At 36.9% G+C, this 26,311-nt stretch overlaps 2 protein-coding genes across 4 annotated transcripts in view; one reads left to right on the top strand and one right to left on the bottom strand.

Moving 5' to 3' along the window:
* The window catches only part of wasf1 (WAS protein family member 1), a 69,754-nt gene extending 57,816 nt beyond the window's left edge, over positions 1–11,938 (bottom strand). The window contains exon 1 of one of the 3 annotated variants that reach the window (XM_015376780.1): positions 11,505–11,938. The gene's annotated coding sequence lies outside the window, so the exon portion shown is untranslated. The remainder of the gene's footprint in view (positions 1–11,504) is intronic. The other 2 variants (XM_015376782.1, XM_015376781.1) reach the window with 2 other exon arrangements.
* A 1,264-nt stretch (positions 11,939–13,202) lies between these two features.
* cdc40 (cell division cycle 40) overlaps positions 13,203–26,311 on the top strand; it is a 21,295-nt gene continuing 8,186 nt past the window's right edge. Inside the window, exons 1-12 of the mRNA XM_015376783.1 lie at positions 13,203–13,421; positions 13,786–13,872; positions 17,753–17,882; positions 17,973–18,059; positions 18,174–18,313; positions 18,764–18,860; positions 19,035–19,174; positions 21,068–21,142; positions 22,236–22,281; positions 23,761–23,862; positions 24,916–25,031; positions 25,901–26,034. Coding sequence (XP_015232269.1) covers positions 13,230–13,421; positions 13,786–13,872; positions 17,753–17,882; positions 17,973–18,059; positions 18,174–18,313; positions 18,764–18,860; positions 19,035–19,174; positions 21,068–21,142; positions 22,236–22,281; positions 23,761–23,862; positions 24,916–25,031; positions 25,901–26,034 — 1,346 coding nt within the window. The 5' untranslated portion in view covers positions 13,203–13,229. The remainder of the gene's footprint in view (positions 13,422–13,785; positions 13,873–17,752; positions 17,883–17,972; positions 18,060–18,173; positions 18,314–18,763; positions 18,861–19,034; positions 19,175–21,067; positions 21,143–22,235; positions 22,282–23,760; positions 23,863–24,915; positions 25,032–25,900; positions 26,035–26,311) is intronic.

Genomic DNA, 26,311 nt, shown 5'->3' with positions numbered 1-26,311 from the left:
AATCACTGCCCTTCTACAGAGGGCTCTTTAAAGCTACTTTCACAAAACACTTCCAGAAAGTGACTTTTGGGAGTCTGAGTTTTCTGAGAGGACTTGTATTGCAAGGAAGAAGTGAGAAAAAGCCAACCTGCTGCTATTACATATGAAGCACTAGAACTCTTTCCAAACAGTGCCATAAATGTTACCAATATTAATGTAAAACTGACTCAGTGGCTCAGGAGTACTATGCAGCAATGACAGATGGTCCATGTAAACAGTGACTGGGGGCAATTAAGGCAAAAAACACATGGGAGATGCCATAGCATGTAATTTAATGCTTGCCATTTGTCACCATGAACAAACAAAATGGATCACATTGAAGCCCATCAACACAGGACAGGTCACTGGAGTTCAGCTGTAGGTTGCTTATTTCAATAGTTTAGAGAAATGGAAACAGATGAAACAGAATGAGCACTGCACCGTGGAGTGGTGGACAGTGGCCCATTTTCTTTAAAAGAAAGAGACATTGTTTCTAAAAAAAATAATTTAAAACACTTTGATTGTATTTCACCCTTCAGAAAGGGACAACTTCAAGACTTGCATCACTGTATTAAACCAAACCATAACCAACTGGACAAAAGAGATTGAAAAGACTTACCGGTAAAAAAAAAACCATAGCTAAGAAAATGCTGATAACTTAAGTCAGTAATTGGAAGAAAAAAAACTACCATAACAAAATACAAATGGAGGATGAATCAAATATATTTCATTTTCAATCTCTCAGTGATTACAAAGATTAAAGAGTGTAATTCTAACACAAAAAGTACATCACAGCATCACATTAAATCACAACATGTGTTAATTTTACAAAATTAAGCAAAAGTGCTAAATGCACTCAATACAGCTCAATGAATAAGTGTATAAATGTAATTGAAAGCAGTCAAGCAACTACTCTCATAGAATAAAACCATTTATGGGAATTCAGAGGCCTTATATTAAAAAGACCCTTCATATAACTTGTTTTGGGTGAAACTATAAGATATGGTTTTTAATAAACCTGCAGAGAATACTTCTTTTCTTATGTCTAATATATGCCCCATTTTGGACATTTTATTTGAAGCTGTAGGCAATATCTACTCCACTTGTGCTGCAGCCTCGGCACTTATCCTTAGAGTGCACACACTATAGTTTTGCATTCATAGAAAACAACAGAAAAGACATCCTTTAAGATGTGTCTAACAGACATACCTCTAACCACAGAAAATGTTTTCTTTCTCCTAGCTTTGTTCAACTTGAGGAGGATGACTTTCCTCGAGGGCAGCTTACAATCATGTTTGTTTTTTAAGACCAGAGACTCATAGGGTCTTTAATCAGCCTTAAGATTAATTAAACCTACATACAATGAAATGGGTGACATTCTGACATCAAGGTATTTGTTTCTTTTCGATAATATCCATTTTTGGTGTCTTCCGACTCTTGAATGCTTTTAGACCATTCACGTAGAGTGGGTTTATCTCATCTTCAATCAACAATCATTATTAGGAATATCCCATACAACTTTTGTTTTTATTATTTACGATACGATTTTTCAGATATTGGCCCTACAGTATCAGAATGAATCATACTTGTTATTACTTATTTTGTACTGTAGAATATTAGAAAAGCCTTGACCTAGTGATATTACTAAAAAAGAGAAGAATAGTTGACAACAATTGGTATGAGAACAAATGACTCATGTAATATTAACTATATACTCATATAATGAATGTAATGCAGCCAAACTGCTGGCCTACCTTTTAATAGCTACCGTCTGTCATTCATGTAGTGTAATCTAGAAGGTTTTCATAGGTACTCTTTTTCCAGCTGATACCACTATTACCTTTGAAACCTGGGTTAATGTCATGTAATTTCTACCAAAAATCAACTTTAATTTGGGGTTTTTCAGGTTTGCACCTGTACAACACTCCAAATGTGAAATTTTTTTTTGAAAAATGATCAATAATACTCTAATTATTGATTATCAACTGACATTTCAGACTCAGGACAAACCCTAATTTAATTTCAAATTCCAGCTTTCCAATAGGGATTTGTTCAAAGCCAGAGTTAAAATAGAATTTGACGTATGAAACTGTCCCCGCAATAGAATATACTTTCCCAGTAATAAAAGGGTTATATAGGGTGCAGCTGCTATTAATAGAGTAGACTCTATGAGAATACATAAACTAGTCAGCAAAACACTTAAACAGGGTTAAACAACAGTGTTTCACTGTGGGGAAGAAAGTGGAAAGCATGTGAGGCACTATTTTAAGTAGAGCTGCATGAGATCAAGGCCAGCACAAATATATAGGTGAATATAGGTGATGGGCTTGCAATTACATTAAAAGCAAACAAGAACTTTCTGTTCTGGCATCCCTGCAAACAAAGACCTAACATAATAAAGTTTAAAATCCGGGGGAGAAAAAAAAGATATTTAATTCAGATTTTTTTCTTTTTGTTTATGAAAAACTTGCATATGTCTACAACTGCTGTATAGGTGATTAAACCACTTAGTCGCATGTAGGTAGTTACTTATTGACTTTACCAAAGCATAAATATTTCTGCAAAAAAACATAACCAAAACATAGCTTAAAAAACATGAATCAATGATATAAAAGCTAAAATCTATTGCAGACCAAGCAAATCTTTGCTATACTGTGTAAAGTGCTGTTGCCATGACAATAAGTGTAATTCCTTTTGCAGCCATGCCTTATGGCACCTTTCCACGGATACCCACATAGCTCAATTTTTTCCGTTATTCCAACTACAATCATCTCTTTAGATTACTCTTTGTAAAATTAGCTCTGTCCTATTCAAACTTTGCTCAGTAATCAGCTGCATGGTCAGTATACTGACAGCCATATTTAGCTACTAGAAAGCACATAGCAAGCGACTAGGTCATTTTCCAGTCGGATCTCTCAAAGCGGCTACACTCTGAACTTAGAGGCAATGAATGGCAGTTACTCATCCACCATCTTGAGCTATGGTCAGCGGCAACAATATTAGGCAGGATACGCGTGATGTCATGCATGAAATGCAAACATTCACACATGAGTGATGACACACACCGTCACCTCACCGTGAGAGATAAAGTACAAGAAGGCGAAAACAGAGTCCAGGCATATGGTGGATGTATGTAAAAGACAAAATGTGTTTTCCCTTTCTTACATAAGTCACCCTAACAGCAGCTTTGGGGATGTGCCCATGAATGAAAGACAGTTATGTAAGGGGCTATTCTGTCTCAAAGCATTTCCTGTAAAATTTCATGTAGAAAAGGTTTTAAATCTCAATTTGGTCAAAACATTAAAAAGTAAACTGTCTTTCCACCCTCCCTTCTGCAAACAAATGTGTCTTCTTCCAATAATACATTCCTCATCTCCATGAGACCCCAGCAATGAAGTACCAGCAGAAATACTGCACAGTACGCATAATAACCAAGAAGTGGTTACTGAATAAGTCTGCGGATAGTAGATATTCTTGCTGAGGATTTAAGTGGGTTTGGCATTTCCTGCTAACCGTCAAAGAAAAAAGGAAGGAGATCCTGAAGAGCAGCTCACTCGAGCAGCATCTGCTTGGCTTGCGTCCAGCACAAATCAGACGAGCCCAGTACTCATGGTTTCATGCAAATCCCAGGCAAAACTGGGTTTCATGCTGAGAGCTGCAAATAAACAGCAAAACACTGACTCCTAATTGAAGACAGCAGTTGTCTTTGTGCACAAGCATTCCTGCTGTGAAACACTGGACACACACAATAGGACACTAAAAGGCTGCATCCTTTCCTTCCCCTCTTTTCTCACCACTTTATTAAGGCTTTTATGTTGAGTGGCAATCTTACTCACTTTCTTTAAAGACTGTTTGTCTTTGTATTTGGCCAGTTTAATTTGCAATCAGCAAACACATATGCAGAAATCAATGAGAGGGAGTTAAGTGTTGTGACAACCTTGAGGTTTTTAGGAGAAAAGTAAACTTTAAAGTACATAGTGTGCTAGAAATCAAAGCCTTTTTTACTTTGTTCCTAAATCATACGTTTTCCCTCTGAATATCTCCCTTGCAATCTGTTCTACTATAAACTAACACAAGGACAAGAGCAGAAAGAAAAAACTTGTCCTAATGAAAACCCTTATAAAACTTTTAGTTTCTGTAATTAATTAAAAACATATAAACAGGCTTGCAAAAAAAAGGATTTAGGAAACAGATTCAACCCTCACTTCCACAGCCAGAGCCATTCCCAAGTTTGTTTGAGATTTTAGGCAGAAGACACCGCAACCTGGATTTCAAAATACATGTCCTAAACTCTTTGTATGTTATTGTTGTTTTTGAAAGGTCAACTCACCCCAAAATTCACTTTTCTTATATTTAAACTTCATCTACGTGGTGTTATTTTAATGTTATTGTGCTGTTTCTTACATTTTAATGTAAGATATTTTTAGTTCTGCTATCGTTACTACAGAGGTGGAAAGGTGGCTTTTAGTTTTGAGTTTTCCTATTGGTTCAAATGGTACGTGCTGTGGATGCCTATGTCACTAGTACAGGCATTTGTCACAACAGTCCGAGTTCAGGTATAAAAGCATCCCCATCAAACCCACTCCTCTGTAACAAGTCTTCCTGTCCTACACTGCCTTGGCAGCGCCTGCTTTGGGCAATGCTGAGTCAGCGCCTTGCAGCAAGCGAGTCCAACCAATAAGGCTCCAGCCCGCTGGGCTCCCCAAAGCCTACTTCAACCTCATAAGAGGGGAGTTTCAAAAAATCCTGCTCTCTTAGCACTGACCTCTTTGGTAGCATTTTTCCTTTTTTTTTTGTGAGGGATTGGTTAGTTATTCTGTCAGTTCACAATGAGTTTTTGAGGCTATTGCAATGGGGAGATTTAACAGAGGACATACTTTAATACGGAGATAATAAAAAAAAAAAAATCTGAAATCAGAAAGGAAGGAAGGAATGTTAAATTGAAAAAGTGACAGAAAGTAGGGAAAACACCAAAAGAGGAGGGAAGTAGGGCTTAAGAGAGGGCATAAAGAAGGAAGCATGAAATTATCAAATGATTGGGTGAATAATATGAAGAAAAGGAAGAATAGAGGGAAAGAGAAAAGAAGAAAGGGAGAAACAAGGATAATGATAATAATTGAACATGGGAATTTGGAACAAAAAGTGGAAATACTATTTTTTTTTCTATACCCTTATTTTCTCTTATAATTTAAACATTGTTAAAAATCATAAAATGGTTTCCTGTGCATGTGTACAACTGGTGTGTTTGTCAAAATGTCCTATTTAATTTATCCAATCAACCAGTTCCCCAAGGAGCTGCAAAGTTCCTTCTTACCTTGTGCTGGACCTTCTTACCATGGCTTACGAGAAACTAAGAGATAGGACTAAGAAATAGAAAAATAAAAGAATGGAAACAGAGAATGGAGAGCAGAAAAGATGACATGAGCCAGTGCAGTATTCTCACTCTGTTGCTGGAGCTCAATGTTTTTGCTTAAACTTTAAATATTCAAATCTATTCAAACACACAGAAGCACTGAAAGCACATCAGTATAAAGTCAGCGAGCAGCAGTTACATGTTATGAAAAAACCTAGAAACTATATCAGCACAAAAAACATATTATATTAAAACTTCCCTTACCAAAAAAAGCACAGCCTTAAACACACCTGCTAAAAGGATTCATGTGTCTAAGTCACCTCTGGAGCAAAATAAGGCTGCATTATATCAAGAAAGGGATCAGTCTACATTAACCTAAATATACACAACATCAGGGTATTGGCTTGAACAGCCACTTTACTCCATTGCTTCGCCCTCTTTGGCTTCTACCTGAGGGTTTTGGTCCAGTTGGTTAAAGGACACTTTAATGCTCAGCTTCCCAGATTATTACCTGGTACAGAATGACAATGAATGAGGGATAAGTTGTTCACTTTGCAACAGGAAGTCACAATAAAAGGTGATATTTTTTTCCCAAATATTGATGCTAACTCTGCATTTTCTTCCTTATGGTTCTACTTTTTTTTTAATGCACCTTCAGCTATAAGCTATGAAGATACTTAAAGTTTCTAGTTTTTTTTTTTTTTTTTTTTAAGAAAAAAGTTTTCTAAAGACAGAACGAGAAGGAACGTCCTTTCCTTTCCTCAAGCTGCAACTGGCAGATATGAAATCCAGCAAAAAGGAAGGAAAAATCCTTTCCATAACTCATTTGAACCTCCAGTGATCCTCTGAATGACTGGCCCTTTGGCAGCAGCTTATGCCCAGCTTGTTAGCAGCAAGACGGGAGCATCTAAAAAGAGCATGGACCTGCTGCACACAAAAGCTGCATAGGCAAGACAGAACAATCAAACAGAGAACAATGTCAATAATTGATATTTTCAATTTGCAGCTGAAGCAGAAGAGACAGACACTGAAAACCAGGAATGAGGAATTAAACACTGTAGAAGGGTCACTCTGATCTCATTTGGGACATCTTGTCTTTTAGCCATGTTACAGAGACAGTCAAGCAATTCCTTTTTAGAGATATGCTGTCAACTCATTTGAAGAGTCTGTCAGCACCCTCTCTTCCTCTGGGTGAAAACTTGAAGCAGAGAAGATGGGGAGACAAACTGGCAACTGCACAAGACATAAGAAAAAGTATAGAGCTAACTACAAGACCACATAGAGAAAGAAGTCGTTTTTTTCTCTATACCAAAAAGCTACACACAGATTCTGATTATGCCTGTCAAAAGTAGATAAGGCTTGAGTTTTTCATATCTCCCTGTTATAGAATTTGTATTTGTAACTCCGTCATACCTTTTTTGGAAGAATATTTATAAAGCAAGATATTATGTTTTAGAAAAAGAAAGGGTGGGTATTGACTGCTGATACTTTTAAAGGTATGAAGGAAAAGCATTAGGTGCAGTGCAGTTGGAAAGTATTCAATTATTGTTGTGTAAACCCATTTCAGACCAATCACAGATTCAAGTATTTTTGTCTTTTAAATCTTTGCACATCTAAAATCTTTGGTCATTCTTTGCAACACAGCTCAGACTACGACAAACTGGACAGAGCTTTAGTAAGAAATAATTTTCCTGTTTTATACAAATACAGGATTTAATTAGATTTAGAATAGTAATTTGATTTGGCTTATCAATTAATACCATTTTATACAAACAATTACACTATTCTTTTTTGTATAATAAAGGTTACGGTTGCCAAACTTCTGCCCCATGCTTGGGTCTTTTTCAACCTCTAAAGATTTTCTTCCAGTGTTGCTCTGTTTAATACCAGTCAGCTTAAAAAAAGCTCCAACTAGGAATTTGTACCTGCTGATTCAAAAAAAATAAAAACCCCTTAGCATGATTCTACCACTGCCGTGGAATGATCTGCCCAAGTTGTTGTGGTGAGCTACAAGTAGTTCCACATTTTTTCAGTAGAACTAGTATTATTTAGATTCCCTGTACTATAGAAGTACAGGTTATACAGGTGTATAAATATTTGCATTGTATTGGTGTCATTTTTTTTATGATTGTGAAATTCAGATAATGGAAAGCAGATAAGGTTCATGAAAATGTTCAATACTGTATTTGTAGAAAGTTGAGTGGAAGGAAAAAAGTATGAATGGAAAAGGTGGAAAAGCAACAGGCATCGGAGAATATGAGTGGTTTCAAAAGCAGTGGATTGAATCTGGTGTCAGCAACCAAGAGCCAATGTGAACAGACTTTTAAACATGCAATAAAACGTTGCATGTCTTGTGTAAAGTCAGTCTTAAAGCAGAACATACAACCTGAGAGGATTTTTAACTAAATTAAGGAGAAAAATATCTCTGACTTTACTTCTGTGGTCAAAAGTTTTTTTTTTTTTTTTTTTTGCAGATTAAGAATCATGTTTTAATTTATCTGGAAATTAATGTCCCAAGTCTGGAGCAAGAATGTGGAGGCATAGATTCCACATTGCTTTAAGTGTGACGTTCCCCACAGTTTGTGATGCCAAGCTGTCTGATGGATTTGGCCTGTGTTTTCTAAAGTCCACAATAAATGCAGCCATCTAGCAGCATTAACACTTTCCTTCTATTGACAAGCTTTATGGGGATGAGATGATTCAGGCAAAAGAGGCCCCAATCGAGTATTTGGTGCAGATAAAGGAACATATTCACAAAAGTCTGACACATCTGTTTGAAATATCCCTTTTTACTTATTTTAGATAATACTGTAGTTTTCTAAGATAATTAATTTATAGTTTTCTATGATCTTTAAGCCATTATGGTCGGAATTAAAGAAATAAAGGTTTAAAATATTTCCCTCTATGTAGAATAAATCCAAAAAGTGCCAAAACTTTTACATTTTTAAAAACATTCTATAATCTTTCATTTCTATTTTGATGAAAATGCCAAAAAGAAGAAGGAAAAGCATAGAAACTCAAGATTTGCCACCTCCCATTTAACTCTTGGAAGGATACAGATATAACAGTAATAATACACAAGAAACACAAGTCAGTTAGGCTAAACCATGCTCTGTTTTTTCTCTGACAGACCAGTTCAGTCAGAGGACAGAAGCAGCATTATTGAGCTGTGGGCTTGGCCAAAAGACGGAACAATAGCCCCTGTGTGCCGGACCCTCGGGAGCATCCCAACAGCTGGGAGATAGAAGGTTCGTCTGTGGCTCCACTAAATGGCATGTAAATGGAAACTGTCACATTGCCCTATTTGGCATCCCCAGAATCGCTGGCACACCTTCCCCTATTTTAATTATCTTTTTTTAACCCCCCTCACCTCTGTGCATGCTCTGTCCTTCTCTCCCTACCAGTTTGTGTCTCCCCTATCACTCCAGTACACCTCAAATGAGACACAAAATGGTGAAAGACAGAAAGGGAGAGACTGTTCCTGGTTGCATGAGAAAGGCAGAAACTGGCAGAGGATCAGAGTAATGTCAACAAACAAGAGAGGTCCAAAAAGCCTCCGCAGTATGCTTGCCAAAACTCTTCTGTCACAAAGGAGGTTGCCAGCGTTGCAAGATTTTTTTTTTTTATCTCAAAGCAAAAAGTTCTCAGGAAACATGGGGACAGCTGTGCTCTGTTGTGGCCATACATCTACAGATAGGATTCAGTAAGAGAAACCGGGTTCTCTGTCGTGAAAAGTACTTTATAGTTTGATGATGCTACATCACAGCATCATTAAACGTCAGAGCTGATTGGGAGTGATTATAGCATCTGAAAGCCACTTTTATATCCTACCAACATGATAAATATTCTAGTCACATTCTCTTCTCAAGCACATACATCTTTTATCCCTTTTTATGGCTTATATTAATAAGGTTTTTAAAGTTTAAGACTCAAGTCTTCTGAAAATGTAAAAAACTGATCTGAGTTGAATAACCTTATTATCAAATAACCAAGTCAGAGAAATTATTGAGTTCTTCCATTTAACATTCTGCCATAATCTTAACTAAAAAGAGAAGCTTGTGTCCCTCATATTATCATATGTATCTTTATCACATTTGACTGATTCAGTTCATAGGAGATAAAGACTGGCCCAGTTAATACAGTGTTATAAGCAGGAGGGTACTTTAACTGCTATCAGTTTACAGATGATCTAAAATAAAAATTCATTTATCATGATAATCTTTGTACTATTTGTTAGGTGGTAGAACCACCTCAGACTAAATCAAGTTGGAAAAGGAACACAGAAAGGTCAAAGATGGAAACTATTGTTCTTCAAGGATTATATTTTGTGTAAGCCCTACATTAAATACACTGTGCAACACCTTAGTTTCACAAAAAAACATGTTTAAAATCTAAACTTAGCAATATCTACATATTAAAGGTATAGAGGATGATATTTTATTTCCGGGTGGTTCATCTAAATAAGTGGTCCTCCTTATTGTCAATCATTCTGTTGATATGTTTACCGTACATAAAGTGAAGTGCCAAATTGTATTGAAGCTAACATTTCTCACCGCAGTTCTTTGAAAATGGCCAAGGGTCGTAAGAAAGAAAGTGTCTACGAAACTTATGAGACGAAAGGGCTCAGAAGAAGCAGATTTATCCCAGAATGCTTTCTGCTGAAAGCTCTCCTTGCAAAGCACTATAGGATTTGCTGTCACAGTGGCCTGCTGATGCCATAGGCTGTCTCTACCCAACAGCGGCGATTTATTACAGAGATGGTGAAGGCACGGTGCCGAGGAGGAGTTACATGACCAACAGAGCAAAAAGAAGTGATCCTCCTTCTGAACGGTCAGTTAACTCAGTTTTGTTTTTAGTTCCATTTTTTGTTCCTTGTTGCTTTTGGCCCCGTTAGGTTTTTTTAGGTTTTGGGACTGGCCCTTTTTAAACAGGGTGTGCACAAGGAGAAATGGGCTCATGCATGCTCTTGCACACCTCCACAATACCTTTATTGTACTAGGTTTGCTCATAATTAGTTGCTTTTTTTGTTTGTTTTTTGTAGCCAAATGTAGTTTGTTAGGAGAGTATATTTTGTTGTGTTTATACAAGCTTTATTTAGCATGACTGCCATTACAGGAATATTTGTAAACCTGACTTCTAGACTCTTGGACACAGCTTGTTGGTGGGGGGGCTTAGCAGCCGCATACTTCACATATACATCGAGCTTGCTCTAATTCCAGTCACATTTTTATTTAAAAAAAAAAGAACTCTTATGTTATATTTGATAAAACATGCTGCAGAATATTTGTTTTTCTAATAAAAAACATAATTAACATATAAAAAGATGAACATAAGTCATAAAAGAACTTGATTCCTTGTGTTAAGGTGCTGTCACACTTTCAAACAGCACAAAGAAGGTTTCAGATTTCAGAAACCACGATTTTTTTTAATGGGCTGTAACCTACCATCCCCCCATTACAGTTTGCAAACCGAGTAGGCTTGGAGAAAGACCCCGGCCCCTCATCGCACAGAAATTCATTCCCAGCGGTTTGAGCGCTCCATGAACTCTCCATCCACCAAACCCCCCCAGTTACTGACATAACAGCTGGCTTACATGTTTTGAATGCTTCCCTCTCATTTACAAACATACGTGGCAATACTAGTTATCTGGATTACTTGCAAAAAAGAAAAGGACAAAAAAAAATCCATGCAATTCCTCAGACTGTACATATATCAAGACATTGCTGCAGCGGCAGCTGCTGCAGATGTGCCGATCAAACTGATCATCCAACAGCCTCTTTATAAATGGGACTTTTACGCATTGGGAATTTAACGCAAATGGGAATTTAACGCATTAGAAATACGTATTTGATACTTTTTCAATATGGATTACTTCGGGATCCCATTAATATGTTTATCACATGCATGCCAGGATAATGTGGGAGTTAGGGCTTGGAGAGGAGTGTTGAATTACCAACACCGTTATGAGTCTGGCAGCTCCAGCTAAGGTCTAATGTTACAACATGGTGACTCTGTTCTGAGGCAGTAAGTTGAACTGAATAGTCCAGAGATCGCTGCATTAAGAACATCCATGCAATGTTATTAAAGTCGGATTTCAGTGTGGCTGCAGCAGCACATGACGTTCAAACGTTACCTGGTATGTTGGTTAAAATCCCGGTTATTTCCTTTCCATCCTCACAGAGACGCACAGCGCGCCACTGAATCCAAGCGTTTAAATCCCCGGGTCAGATCCATGGCTGCACCGTCTCTGATATCAAATGCGCTCCTGCTGGAGGAGGCGGCAGCGGCGCAGAACAATCCAGCCACTTTTTTCTTTTTTCTGCAAAGGGTTTCTTTGAATAGATCTTGACAAAGCTGAGATTAAATGTTTTCCAAGTCAACTGACGGCAAATATTTCAACTTGATCCCTTTTTGGGGGGGTTTATTCCGGAGCGACGAGGCTTTCACGACTAAAAAAGCGGAGTTGCGTTTGGTTTGTTTGGGAAGAATGTCCCCGCAACAATCAGCGATGATGGTATGAGCCACTCCATTGTTGGGGCGCGAGGCAGCGTCCCATGCTGATGTGTGATCGTGGGAGGCTCGCTGACAGCGCGTGCGCTCGCAGCATTGGCTGAAGTGCCAAATCGTCATACTGGGCTGTCCAAAGAATTATAATGTTCCATTTATTCAACTTGCATTTCCTGATCCGTAAGATTGTGATTTCATTAAGGCATCAGCTTACTTATACAGAACAAAGACAAACTGAAATAAAATGCAGTAGTGCTCAGATATAGTTTTTGCTTGTTACACACACACACATATATATATATATTAGAGCTTGATTTATGAAAAAAAATCTGTACAGTGAGTGTACACACACATTTTCTACATATTGGTTATTACTATCAATTTTTTGTCCATTTCAAGTATTTAGCGAGTTGTTTGTGGTTGGACTGGTGGTCAGGGATGGAAATCAAAGTCAAACTCAATATTGTGAACACAAACCTGAGCTATTTTATTTGGTTTATTTTGAGCTAGCTCATAAATAATTTTTTTATTTTTTTCTGATCAACCAAAAAATTCAAGCAACATTTTCAGATAAATAGGCTGTATTTATAAAATACAAATGTCTGCACTGGACCTGTACTCGTTCTAAACCACAGACTTCTGAACGCTGTTGAAGTGGAGTGAAAGAAAAAAAGATTTAAAAAAATGAACACATATTGTGTTTGTGTCCTAAATTTTTTGTAAAAACACGATTAATGAAATAAGAATATAGATCATGAGACCCCACGATAACCTCCAACAAACTTGAAGCCTAGTCGAAATAAAGATCAAATGTTTTGTTTGTTTTTTCCAATATGGAAGGGGAGGTGATTTAATTGTTTAAATAAATACCCCTGATCACTATTTATACTTAGATGCACTAAAGTTTACTGTTTTGACAAGTTAAAAAAAAAAAGAGTTAAAAAAAAAAAGTAAAGAAATGGGGAGAATCAATGTAATTACTACTTTAGATAATTGAAACTTTTCATTTTGAAAATTAGCAAAAGTAAAATCTCAGAATTTGCTATATATTGTTTGAACTACAATTGTTTGGTGATAAGTAGACATTTTACATTTCACCTCCTTCACACTCTTTGAGAACTACTTTTTTTCAACAGTTGAGTCCAATACCGAACATGAGGCTTGTTTATCACTGCAGCAACTATTTTAGTAAGATTTAAGTTCTAATATTTTATCTGTATTTCTGTACGCTGTCGTAAAAAAACTCAAATAAAACGTTTGTTTCTGATAATAAAGTTTTTACTTTTAACCCCACAGATTTCTTACACCGGAAGTCCCGCCCCCTGCTTCCGGTAACTTCACAACATCGAACATGTCTGCCTCCATAGCTTCCCTCGCTTCGTACGGGAGTGATTCCGATTCTGAAAACGACTCAGAATCCATTACCAGCACCGAAAAAGTTGACCCAATTGATCCGGATGCGACTGCTCATCTTAAACCTCTTCAGTCTGGACACAAAATGTCTTTGGCTGTTCTCAATTCTGCCCCGGAGGTTGCTGTTAAGGTAAGCTAAGTGATATAGGCTACATAACGTTAGCTTGACGTTCAGTTCGGATTTTGTATTTAAACTGCGATATAAATTGTTTCCTCCACTAAATAAATACATACATATTATGAAGCATTGCTTTATATGTTATACATTTGTTATACATTTGTGAACGTTTCTATATTTTCTAATGGAAAACTGTCGCTATGATGTTAGTAGCATTGTTCACTGAACAGCCTCTTACATGTAGCCTATGTATTTAGTAATTCTGTAAAGTCATTTGGTAAAAACCATTAATCTTAGCTGTTATCTGACATTGTCGATGATGGTTATTTCTATAACAGCTGGCTATATATTTGTTTTTGGGGTTCTTTTGTATCAGGAGGCTGTTGAGACTGGAATACACTTGGACCCTTCACTAAAAGAAGTCACTTATAACCCGACATTTGAAACTATGTTTGCACCTGAGGTAAGTCTCTGAATAGTATTATACTTCTTCAAACAATTGATTCAAATTCATAATAGAGATATACCAAAAAACAATCAAACGTACACTAAGTTATCACACAAGTGTTCTTATATGAATGCTAACAACAACAATAAAAAAAATATGAATACACTTTATGAAAAAATAGCATAATTTCATGCATAGGTTTACTTTTTGAACATAAATGTTGCCTTTCTGAGGCTTTGTGAAGGGAAATCTGTGTTTTGCACGGTCCAATTTTGTGTCACAAACCTAAAAAAAAAAATGTACCAGTTTAATAATGGAGAATATATTGGTCAGCTTTATACTTTTTTTGATATATAAAAAATTTTCTGAGAATGTGTTGAATTATGAGCCACTATGTAAATTCACAAACATCTAGAAAAAGTACACTATATTATATTATTTTCCATCTGAATCCCAGATTGGTCATTCTTCTTTGCCTTTTCTACAAAGTGCTTTAAATCAGTCCTAGCTGTCTTTATCCATGCTGGATCAGATCCTGATATTTGAAAAAGGAGGCAGGGAAAGCAGGATAAAGCTTCATGCTAGCCAAGCCTTCTTGCTAAACCATTTCCTGAAAAAAGAAAATTTCTTGCACCATTTCCATTTCACTCTCCAATGCATCTCCAACCCCCCCGACTCGACTATAGCTGCAGGTGGTGAGCAAATGCACTTCCTGTCAGCTCGGTGCGCAGCTCTCTGCGCCCAGAGCTCTCCTAAACTTATGTATTGCAGAGGAGCTACTGCTCATGTACAACTTTTAACGAGAGTCAATTGGTAAAGATTTTAGCGCCTTAGGGCAGAAATACTTCACCAATCTGACGAAAAATTTAATGACTCTTTACTAGTCACTAAAGATTAAATATTTATCTTGCACATCTAAAAATATATATATAGATTTATTTTGAAATATTTCACATCTTAATTTCAACTTAAATTATAAAAATAATCATTTTTTTATGTCTTAATCAGTGTCATTGGGTGTGGGGCGGCGCCCTTGCGCCCTCTATTGGCCAGCCAGCCTGATAGGGGAACAATGTACTGCCAAGCTGCTATAAACATTGGAACTACTGTCTATATTTTGTTAATTTTAAAGCTAATTTTGATTAGCTTTTGTTTTATTGTATTTCCATTTTAATTGTATGTTCTTTATTTCCTGATTATATTTCCTGATGTTGACTGAAACAAAAGATTTTTGATTAATATTCTACAGTACTTTACATATTTATTTACACGTCTTCAACTTAATAAACCAAAAGTAGTGTATGATGATTGTTTTAAACTTTCTACTGTCAAGATGCTCATTGTTAGAATACATGGAACTATGTGTAGTAAAGTAATACAGATAAAAAGAAAAAAGTAAGGGATGTTAAGTAATCTACCATATAAGGTGAATTGATTTTTTAGCACCCTTTTTTGTGGATAATAAATCCAGTTTAAAAATGTCACCTACTCTGCTTTACTAGGTGTCTAAGGTCACTCTCCAAGCCTATGTTTGGTTTTGTCTACTATATATTAAGATTGTTTTCCCAATAGTTATAATTCTACAAAATGTATATATTATTTCTTTAATAATACTTTTGACAAATTTGATGTCTTTTGTTTTAAAAACATGTAAAGATATCTTGCTTTCATATACTAGAGATTTGCCTTCTTCAATACTTTATACCAGTACTCTTATGTTTAGCTAGGCTTAAGAGCAACACATTATTTTGATGCCATGAAAAATTCATAGGTGTCACATATTATGTAGAGCATTTATCCAGCACATACTTTTAAGTTCGAAATAACTATTGGAGGGATGACTTCATAGTCACATGACTTAACTCTTCTGCGTTGCTCTGTCTACACTGCTGAAGATTCACTCACCTCTCTGTTCTCATGTCCTGCCTTGGCTGTAATGGCAGGGCATTCTGACCGAAGTCTTAATAATCTAGCTCATAATGATTTAGCCACTGGTCAAGTGATCATCAAAGATACAGAAAATAAAATAATAGATTAGATCACTCCCTGCATTTAGACTTAGGCAAACTTTATTGTCATTTTCTATGCACAGAATGTATGCAAATCGAATTCCATTGCATACAGCTTACAACAGTGTAATGTTATTGTAGTTACCAAACATAACCAAAATAAAGTACAGCAGGTAACAATGTAGTATAAAAAGCCACTAGTTTAATGTTTCAAAATACATTAATTCGGACATACTTCGTCCCACTATAGACAGTATAGTATCTAGAGTAGTTTTATACATGACGTATGTTATGCTGTCATGCTGTTCAATATAACATAAACCCACGTAAAGTGAGCTTTTAAGCATGTGAACACATTAGGTAAGATAAACAGTTGAATTGCAGCTGAACAGCTCTTGTAAGTGTGTGGGGTGTGACTCATCACAGCAAAATTGTTTTTGCTCGTTTTTCTTTCTTGCTTGTTTTTTTTTTTTTTTTTTTTGATAAGGTGGCAATCAAAATCAGCACCTTCTGTCACAGCAGCAGTGGTTGCAGAGGCGTCGAAAATGTGCATGTTCAAAAGCAGTGGGTTTTTAAATTAGGCCACCGTGCTGAGCTGTGCTGTAACCACTGAATTATGAATAATAAATTTATATAGAATTATTTTGCTGCTTCACTTAAAAAGAATTAGATAATTATTTTTGGTTCTATAATAATAATTGAACTCTATTGATCTCATACTGGAGAAATTTACCTCTGCATTTTAACCCATCCCCTTGGGGAGCAGTGGGCTGCCACTGTGCTGCGCCAGGGGAGCAGTGTGGGGTTATGGGTCTTGCTCAGAGTCCCAGAGTGCAGACTGTGGGGATCAAAACGGGTACTTTCTACATTTTCAGAATACAAGCCACTGCTCTAATCACTAGACAATCACCTCCCCTATAAGAAAAAATGTCTAGTAAAAAAGACATTTGGTCAGTTCACTTATTCTTGAATTATTATTATTTTTTTTACCCTTCACAATGTTGGTTGCTTTAATGATACACATTATTATTCATGAAAAAAAGATTTTCCCACTTGTGTTTGCTCATGAGTGGAGCTTGAAAAAACGTTTTTTTAGAAACAATATTAGAAAGATTTTCTATTTTCTTTTATCGGTCAAAAACGATGTTGAGTCCTAATAGCAAAAGATCTCCGTGGTTTTGCTAAAATACCACAGATTCTTGCTACTCTGAGCATTAATTAAAAATGAATTAATCTGAAATATATTAAGATATTCATAAAGAAAATTTATTTTCTTGTGCATTTAAAGCAAGTTTGCTTTTTAGAGGATGCTTTTTATTGTTAACTTAATATACTAGAGACAGCCAAGAATCAAATCTCTGTAAACATTTTATCTCGTAATAAATATTAGTAAAACTCTCTTATTACATTGCCTACTCTAATACAGTGATACAGCATCCCATGGCTCCTGACATCGAAACTTTACAACAGCACACAACCAGAAGGCTAGAGTAATAATATTTTAGTTGGTTTTTTAAGTTTTTAAGTTGGGTCATGATTTTTTTTTAAATCAGAATTGAATAAAATGGTTATCAACATATATATATATATATATATATATATATATATATATATATATATATATATATATATATATTATATATTTCTGCAAATAATTAAATGATTAAATTAAATGATTAAAATCAAGGCCATTAAGCTCACTGTCATGAGATACACAGAGGAGGAAGTCTTGATGTTAGTCAAACAGCTACAAAAAATGAGAAAATGTAAGCTGTTACGCTTAAATACGCAGGAGAGAACCCCGATAGAAAATCATCCACAAACTCTCTAAATGGTTGGCTTCTCCCTTTTTCATTCCAAATGTTTGTTTGCTTGTTTCATTTTAGTTTGGACCAGTGAACCCTCATAAGTCCCAGCAGATGTCTGCCCCCAGGAATATGCTGTCAGGCTATGCAGAACCGGCTCATGTCAATGATTTTATGTTTGAACAGCAAAGGAGGACCTTCTCTACTTATGGTAAAATAATCAGGATCATCTGTAATATCTTGCACAGCCACAAAGAAAGCTGAAACACTTTACAAGGTTCTTTTTCTTCTCTTCTTCCAGGTTATGCTTTGGATCCTTCTGTTGACACGCACCAAGCATCTTCTTTTAGCTATATTGGTGCTGTGGATGAGGCTGAAAAAAACAAAGGTAAGCAATAATAATGCTGAAGTTCTACTTTGGCCCTTTAATATCTTTAATTTGTTTAATTAGTATAGCATTTAGCAATCTTAATGATCGTAATGTAAATATTTCTTCTTTTAGGACTGACTGTCTTTGAAAGTGGTCAAAAGAAACCAGAGAAAAGAAAGAAGGTTAAAGGTGGGGATGCAGGAGATATTGACAACTACCTGGGACCGTGGGCCAAATATGTAGACGAGAAAGATGTGGCCAAACCAACAGAGGTGAATTGTTGTTTTATGTATTGGATGAATTTATCAAGGGTGCCGACTTAAAGAATTATTAACCTGCTTAACATGATCCCAGAGAAATAAATTGCTGGACAGTGCAGGAGATCTACCATAACTCACAAGAGTTCATTTATATTTAGATCTTTTAACTAATAGCTATTTTTTCTGCACTAACAATATTAATTTTGCAGAGGCATATGTAAATGCATCTATTTACAGCCTAGTGTATTTTTTTTTTTTTACAGCAGATCAGACATTTGGTGAAGCAGATTCTTATTATCGCTGGCTTTGTGGCTCCACTTGCCCACACAGCCGTGTTAAAGACCTCCTAATCAGGCACTCATTTGAGATTAAACTGATTTCTCTTTGCTGAGCCTGTCTTCATAATTATATAAAATATGGTAACTGCTTTGCCGTTTCCTCCTAATTAATTTTATTGTACAGGAAGAGCAGAAGGAACTTGATGAGATCACTGCTAAAAGAATGAAGAAGGGAAGGAATGAAGATGAGGCTCCAGCAGAGGAGAAGACCATTCTTCATGGTAATAAGAAGCTTTTATGTTTTCAGTTGTTTGTTATGAAACTGGTCAAAAACAAATTTGTTTTGACTTGAAATTAGGTTTTACCCATAACCCTCAAAATTTGATAATTTTTGAAGTAATGAAGCTTTAAAGCTAAAGGGAGCTAAAATCGCTCTCTCTGTCTTTGTCGTGCAGTCAAAGAAATGTATGACTACCAAGGCAGGTCATACCTCCATGTTCCACAGGACGTTGGCGTCAACTTGCGCTCTTCAGAGGCTCCGGATAAGTGTTACCTGCCAAAGAAACAGATTCATGTCTGGTCTGGACACACAAAGGTGAGCAGAAAAGGGCAAGGTGGTGGTTAGGTGCATTCATTGGCTGTTTTAACGCCTTAATATCAAATGTCTTTCGATGTGTCTTATTATAAGGGAACAATAATCTGCTCCTCTTGGAGTTTAGTTATAGACACAAAAGACTTGGAGGTCATATTATATAAGGACTGATTTAAATGTAATACTTGTACTATTACCCCTACTATTATTTAAAAACTGCCACATAAGAAAGACCTCTTAAAGGTATTGTTGAGGATTTTCACAAATTTTTTAAAGGACCACCCTCTCTACTTCCCAAGAGGGAACGCCTATTAAACCCATGCAAAGGCACTCCTCGTGCACTGTTTAAAAGTTGCTGTTCTCATAGCTCATACAAGCTTACTGTGCGCGAACATCCGCTCCAACCCCTTAATCCCGCAATCCCTATATAGAGCGGGGACTATATAGTGGCCTTTATAGCAAACTCGGTTAACTGACTGTTCGGACAGATGATCACTGCTTTTTGCTCCCAGTTGGCACCGTCATTATTAGTCACCACTGTGGGATGGCGACAGCAGGCCGCTGTGACAGCAAATTCTATAATGCTTTGCGAGGAGAGCTCTCTATGGAAAGCATTCCGGCGTATATTTATCTGTTCCGAGGTCTTTCTTTTCTTTCTACACTTCATAGAAACCTTTTCTCTTATGGCCCTCAGCCATTTTCAAAGTTCCTTGGTGAGAAAGGTGAGCTTCATTGATGGTCTCAAACCGTAGCTCACCACACATATATGCCTAAAAGTGAGCATGCACAGAAAATAAAGCTAACGGGAGCATGTAGGACGGCCTTGTGTGAACATATCAACAGAATTAGGGCTGAGAATTGATAAGATTTTCATGATTCCCTTATTGATTCTGTGAAACGATTCGATTCCTTATAGATTCTCTTATTGATTCTGTGAAACAATGAACTTGGTAAGTGCACAGTGACATTCGTCTACCTTCGTCAGGGACATTGTATTTGTGCCTGCGTTGGCAAAAACAGAGGGCAGTGAACGGGAGCTGCCAGCCTCTGAGCCAGCCAGGCTACACGTCTCGTCCCAGTCATCTAAATCTAATGGAGAAGGCATCCGTTTAATGAAAAAGCATTACTGTACAATTTCAGGAAATAAACTTATCTCCCCCTGATTTAGATAAACGAGCGTCACCTTTCTCTCTCTCCCTGAACTGCGGAGCAACGTTGTTGTATGTTTAATAACCGCGAAGAGAGGTAGGAAACTGGTTTATTTCCAGAATTGGCATATGATTTACTAGGAACCACATTAAGCACAGCCAGTGATATAAAACTAGCTACTTACCAGGGTTGTCTTCCATGCTGGTCGTAACTTTATCAAAAACAAGGCATCCGTTAAAATCTATGCCATGATGTGTGCGCAGGTGTTTCTGCATGTTGGATGTATTTCCTCCCGTGGATGTTATTGCCACTTCAGATCCCAACTTTCGATCACTTTACCCGATGGAACGCCATTTTTTTGTTTTGTTTTTCTAGACTTACGTCTGGTCACGTCATACTTGTTTACTGAACGCCTTGTGCGTAACTTGCGTAAAAACGTGGCTTAACTTGCATAAAAAACGTGACATAAGTTGTGCTGCCCAGCGCTAGGTGTTGGTGCTGCCTTGAACCGTTAAGTGAACTGCCATGGATTGGAACATACGGAACCGGTTCTGAACACGAACCGGTTTTCGATTCCCATCCCTAACCAGAATGATTGACAATTAAGAGGACCACTTATTTAGATGATCCAACTGGAAATAAAAGATTGTCTTCTATACCTTTAAGAACTGGAACAGTCTTGCTATAACAACAGAATAATATTGCTATTGTCTAACTGTGTTAGTGTTTTTTTTCTTTTTTTTCTAGGGTGTCAGCGCTATCCGATTATTTCCCAGCTCTGGTCATCTTCTGCTCTCCTGCTCCATGGACTGCAAGATCAAGGTATCTCATGAAATTATATTCTAGCAGCAGTGGGTCATTGATGCATCCCAGACTTGGATTCTCTTATGATGACTGATGTCATTAATCTTCCTGTTATGCTGGGAATTGGCTGCTAATGAGTGAAATAGGTCACAGGAGAGCAACCCCGTTGGACCTAATGTAACATTTGTAGATATCAGGCATATTAAGCGGTTTTTAAACTGTTAAGAATTTAATTTGATAATTTTTCTAAATCTGCATAGTGGAAAAATTAGACTTCAATAATTAATATTGATTCCTGACTTTAGATCTTATTTCATTACCTTAAAGATTGCAGCAGTTTTGGTTTAGGTGCTGGAAACTAAAAATAAATAAAAGGCAAAAAAAAAAAACATTTTGAATATTCATTCAAAAAATATATAAAACATATTTTTAAAATTTTTTGGCTTTAAGATCCTTCTTTTTATTTTTTTTTAAGGAATCCAAAGTTGCTTAAACTGGCTTTGGTTTTGCATTGAAAGTTCTGCCAATAAATAACTTCTAAAGTGGGGGCAACCAGAGTTTTACTCCTTTTTTTTTTTTTAAACACCTAAACTTGAGTCTTTGTAAATTCTGTTTACTCGCACCAGAGTCATGACTCAGATGACTGAGAATTTGCACAGGCAATAAAACTCCTGCTTTTTAGAACTTTCTTAAATGAAGTCCTTACTTGTCACAAGCTGTGCTTTAAAGGATCCTCATTTAATTACTACACAGCTCTATTGATTTATAGATTGTTGCTTGTCTAAATCTCTCCAGATAGGGTTAATCTTGTAATTCCTATGTTTTTCTTGGATTTAAATTCGAAACCTTTCTCAAGAAACTTAAATGCATCTTTTAATTACATGGTATGCTCCCTATAATAAAGTAAATTAATTTCCCTCTGGGATTATTCAAGTATTTCTGATTCTGAATAAAGGTGTTATATTATTTTTCTATGCAGACTTTAAGAAAACAAGAAATTGTTAGAACCCATTATCATTGCATCTCATTATTTTGGTTGACATTTCTGATGTCAGGATGTTCCCTTTATTGATCAGGTCATTTATACATGTGTGATCTCATTTTTCTGTAGCTGTGGGAGGTGTACGGAGATAGGAGGTGTCTACGTACATTTATTGGTAAGTAAAGAAAATTATCATCTACTGTTATATCTATGTTTTATTTTAAAGTTTTAACCTCGTAATGAGATAAATGTTTTTCATGGAACAATAACATGTGACCGGCAAACATGCTGACAGGAAACATGCTCAAATCCTAAAATGTCCCTTTTGGGAAATGCACTGAAGTGACAGACTGTCAGCTCAGCATAACTGGAATACCGGTGTTTGCTGACCTCTGACAGAGATGCTGTGTTTTAAATTCAATGATACATGTAGAGGGATATTTATTATTCCATGAGGTTTGAGCGTTTTTAGGCTAATGCATGCAGGACCCTCTGCTCCTCCTCTCTGACAGCACACTGTCAGAATAGAGATCGTTTGCAGCTATGGTTCTGCTTGTCAGCTCCTTCACAGGATATACATTATTCAACAGCCCAGGGGCTGAAGGGAACAAGGGGCAAGGGTGGGTATGACACATGGAGGTGGGGGTGGAGAGGAAACCCACTTAGGGAAGAATAAAATAACAAGAAAGTCTGCATGGAAAAGGTGTAAGAAGCCGATTGAAATAACTGTTAATTTTTAAATGATTTCAATTTAAAATAATTTAGTTATGCTTCTGGGAGAATATTAACTCTGCATTGCTGTGCCCTCCATTTATTATTAAAATATAATAGTGTTTCTTCCCCTTTTGAAGGTATCCCATTTTCTGAGGAAATTTTCTTTTCATGCACACTTGCCATAAACTAAAATAATATTTGACTTACTTGTTAAACACACTTTGATGTAATACCGCACAGAATGTGGTCTGATTTTACTCACCAAACCTGAAGGATCACCTGCTAAAACTGAACTGCGAAGGTTGGAGTGTAGGAAAATATATGAATATCAATCAGTGATATTTTCATATTTGAATCCAGGCTGGAACATGGGGGATATTTGCTTACTTGTGTGACCTGTTTTTCAGTGCTATTAATGTTTGTTCTTTTCCGCGTATTCCTGCTGAAGGCGTTTTGCTATGGTCCTGCTGCCTTTGGTCAGAGGGAGGGTGCAGAGGGGGTGCTTAGCCTCAGTGGGCTGTGTTATCACTGTGGAAACAGCATACCTCTGATAAAAGCTGGTTTTAACAAGGGAAACAAAACACTGATACTAGAAGGGATCTGAAATCACCTTTCTTTATGAGAAAGGGCCAGACAGCTGAAGATGCGGGTTAGGATGGGAATAATCCATAAAACTGTTAAAGACATAGTTACAGTTAGTCATTTTAGTTTTTTTTTTTATTTCCAAACTAGAATAAATATTTTTCCACATGTGGAATTCTGTCTTTCTAAATGTTTTTTAATCATAGCCTTTAAAGAAAGAGCACAGCTGAGTCAGAGAAGGCACGTTTCAGTTTTCAATGGAAAAATATTGTTTTCTTGCATTGGTTTTGTGCTTAGAGAAAATTCCCTAAATGCCCCTTTTTTTATTGTTTATTTTTTTTTATTATTTTCATTTTAGGTCACAGCAAAGCAGTGCGAGACATTTGCTTCAACAACAGTGGAACCCAGTTCCTCAGCGCCGCGTACGACCGCTACCTTAAACTCTGGGACTCTGAGACAGGTGAACTATTCATCATACACTACTGCATATTTCACCTTTCTGCTGTTTCCCAGAATGCATCTTGTTCTTCCCAATAATATGTAGTTTAGATGAAATAAGTTTGATTTAAATTATTGACACTTGAAATATAATATTCTGCTAAATAATATATTGTAGCAGTTCTGCTATATTGAACAGTTGATAGTTGCCCTGACGATCATATTAGGATATTGATGATATATTATGCAGCCCTAATTGATGTAGGTTACCAAAATATATGTTTTTTTAATCTACTATCTCTTTATTTTTATTGCCTTAGAATCCTGCCATGTCAGTTACATTATAGAACCTCTAAATTACCATTCAGATGCAATGTCTGTATGCATGTGTGCATATCATGCCTACATGCTGTTGGATTTGGGCAACACCCAATAAAAGAATGAATGATCTTATTTTTTATATGATGAGTTTCAGTATGGTCCTTTTCTTCATAATGCTGCTTTTAGGGAAAATGTGGTGGAAATGAAGCTCAAATGTTAATTTGAACTTCTGCCATTTTAAATGCTACCAAATCGCTTAAAGCTACCTATTGCTGTTTCTCTTTTGGTCTTTCCTTTGCTCTATTATTGCCACCCCTCAAGCTCAATGATGCTTCTCCAGCAGGAGGCAGAAAGGAGTTTAATCCCCCTCTTGTTGATAACTCTGGAGCTTGGTGATACTGATAGGTTGATTACTATGTAGAAATCTATTGTCTGTTTATTGTAACTGGGAATTAGATCCTGTATCTTAATCTTGTCCCTGTTTGAGTCTGATTTTATAGGAAAATTCCTAATTTCATTTGTTTTTCCTTGGATACATGGCAGTATCTTCCCTACAGAAAGAGAAGAGGAAGACAATATTTTCTCTTTCACAGCTGACTTGTCACCTTCCATGAGGATCGAGCTACACAGCATTAAAAGTTGCAGACTGAGTTCTTTAAAATCTTGACTGCTTCAGTGTGTCCTGTTTAAAAAGAAGAAAAGAAACAATGGATTCTTCTGGAACTCTGACTTTTAATCTGGTTGCTCTCCACAGGCCAGTGTATCTCTCGCTTCACAAACAGGAAGGTACCGTACTGTGTCAAGTTCAATCCGGACGAAGACAAGCAGAGTCTTTTTGTGGCTGGGATGTCGGACAAGAAGATTGTTCAGGTAAAGCTCGTCAAGGCGCTTGTGTCGGCAGAATGCACTAAAGTTTCTGTTTTTGCATCCTCAGCCCAGAGGAGCATGAAATGCACTTCTGTCTCATTCTGTGGCTCTAGTGTGCAGAGCACGGTGCGACTTGCAAGAGGATAAGTGGCTGACAGGACTAGAGCAAGTCATTAATCACAGGCAGTACAAGGGTAGTGAGAAGAACGCTGTAATAAATATAGAGCAATGTTCAAATCATAAACAGATTAAAAATTGTGTGGTGGTAACACGCAGAGGACAAATGGAACCAAGAGTTTAGAGCATTTTTGCCTTCTTAAAAACATTAAGATATGAATATAGGAACCCTAAAGTGATTCATAACTATCAGTATTAACTGCATTTGTTATCTCAATCAGGGCTAATGCTAAATCATGCAGCTGTCCTCTCGGCTATGAGCACAGATGGCTGCTGGCCCCAAGAGGAGGATTTAAATAAAAGAGCAGAAATGAAATTGGACAGAATTGCGTACACATTTGTGTTTGTTTTGTAGCCTGGAGGTGGTAGCATCTGTGTGAATACCTTTTTTTTTTTCTCAGCTTAATTAATGCAATGCCTTCTCCAGAAATATATTGATGTTCAAATCTGAGGCCTGTTTAATTGTCTTTTGCTGTCATATCTTCACTCTAGTTTAATAATTTTTCAGCACTGACAAATATTGACTCTTCTCTCTAAGGGGAAACTCCCACAAGCACCCATCTGATCTTATTTTAGCCTGTGAAAATGTGTGCTGACACTTTTGTTGTCTTATTTATTTATTCTTGGCTATTTATATCATCCAGTATTTGCTTTATTTATTTCCGTCTCTCTTTCTGCTCTTATTTGTGGCGCAGTGGGACATCAGGACAGGTGAGGTGGTTCAAGAGTACGATCGCCATCTGGGTGCTGTCAACACCATCACCTTTGTGGATGAAAATCGGCGCTTCGTCAGCACATCAGATGATAAGAGTTTGCGAGTCTGGGAATGGTAAGGGAAAATTACACAGTCATGTGGTGTTTACTCTTAAGGGCTGGGTATACTCCCCGCAGCAGTGTGTCGCATTAAGCTTGACGCAGACATTTTGGATTTATGCTCAATTTTGAAGCGTGGTCTGCGTTATACGCTGTGGGTCTAGATACGGCCGAGGCAGTGAGGAAGTGGGGGCGAGTTAGTCCGACAACGGAGGGACATGAGGGGGTAAAATAGTGGGGATCCAGGTGGAAAAAGGGTCCCAGCGTTCTCATGCACCTGGCTCTTCTTGCTG

The sequence above is a fragment of the Cyprinodon variegatus genome, unplaced genomic scaffold (assembly GCF_000732505.1).
Source record: "Cyprinodon variegatus isolate N-32 unplaced genomic scaffold, C_variegatus-1.0 Scaffold141, whole genome shotgun sequence".
In the NCBI taxonomy this organism is placed as follows: domain Eukaryota; kingdom Metazoa; phylum Chordata; class Actinopteri; order Cyprinodontiformes; family Cyprinodontidae; genus Cyprinodon; species Cyprinodon variegatus.
The sequence above is the reverse complement of the archived record's forward strand: the minus strand, read 5'-3'. Positions and strand labels throughout refer to the sequence as shown.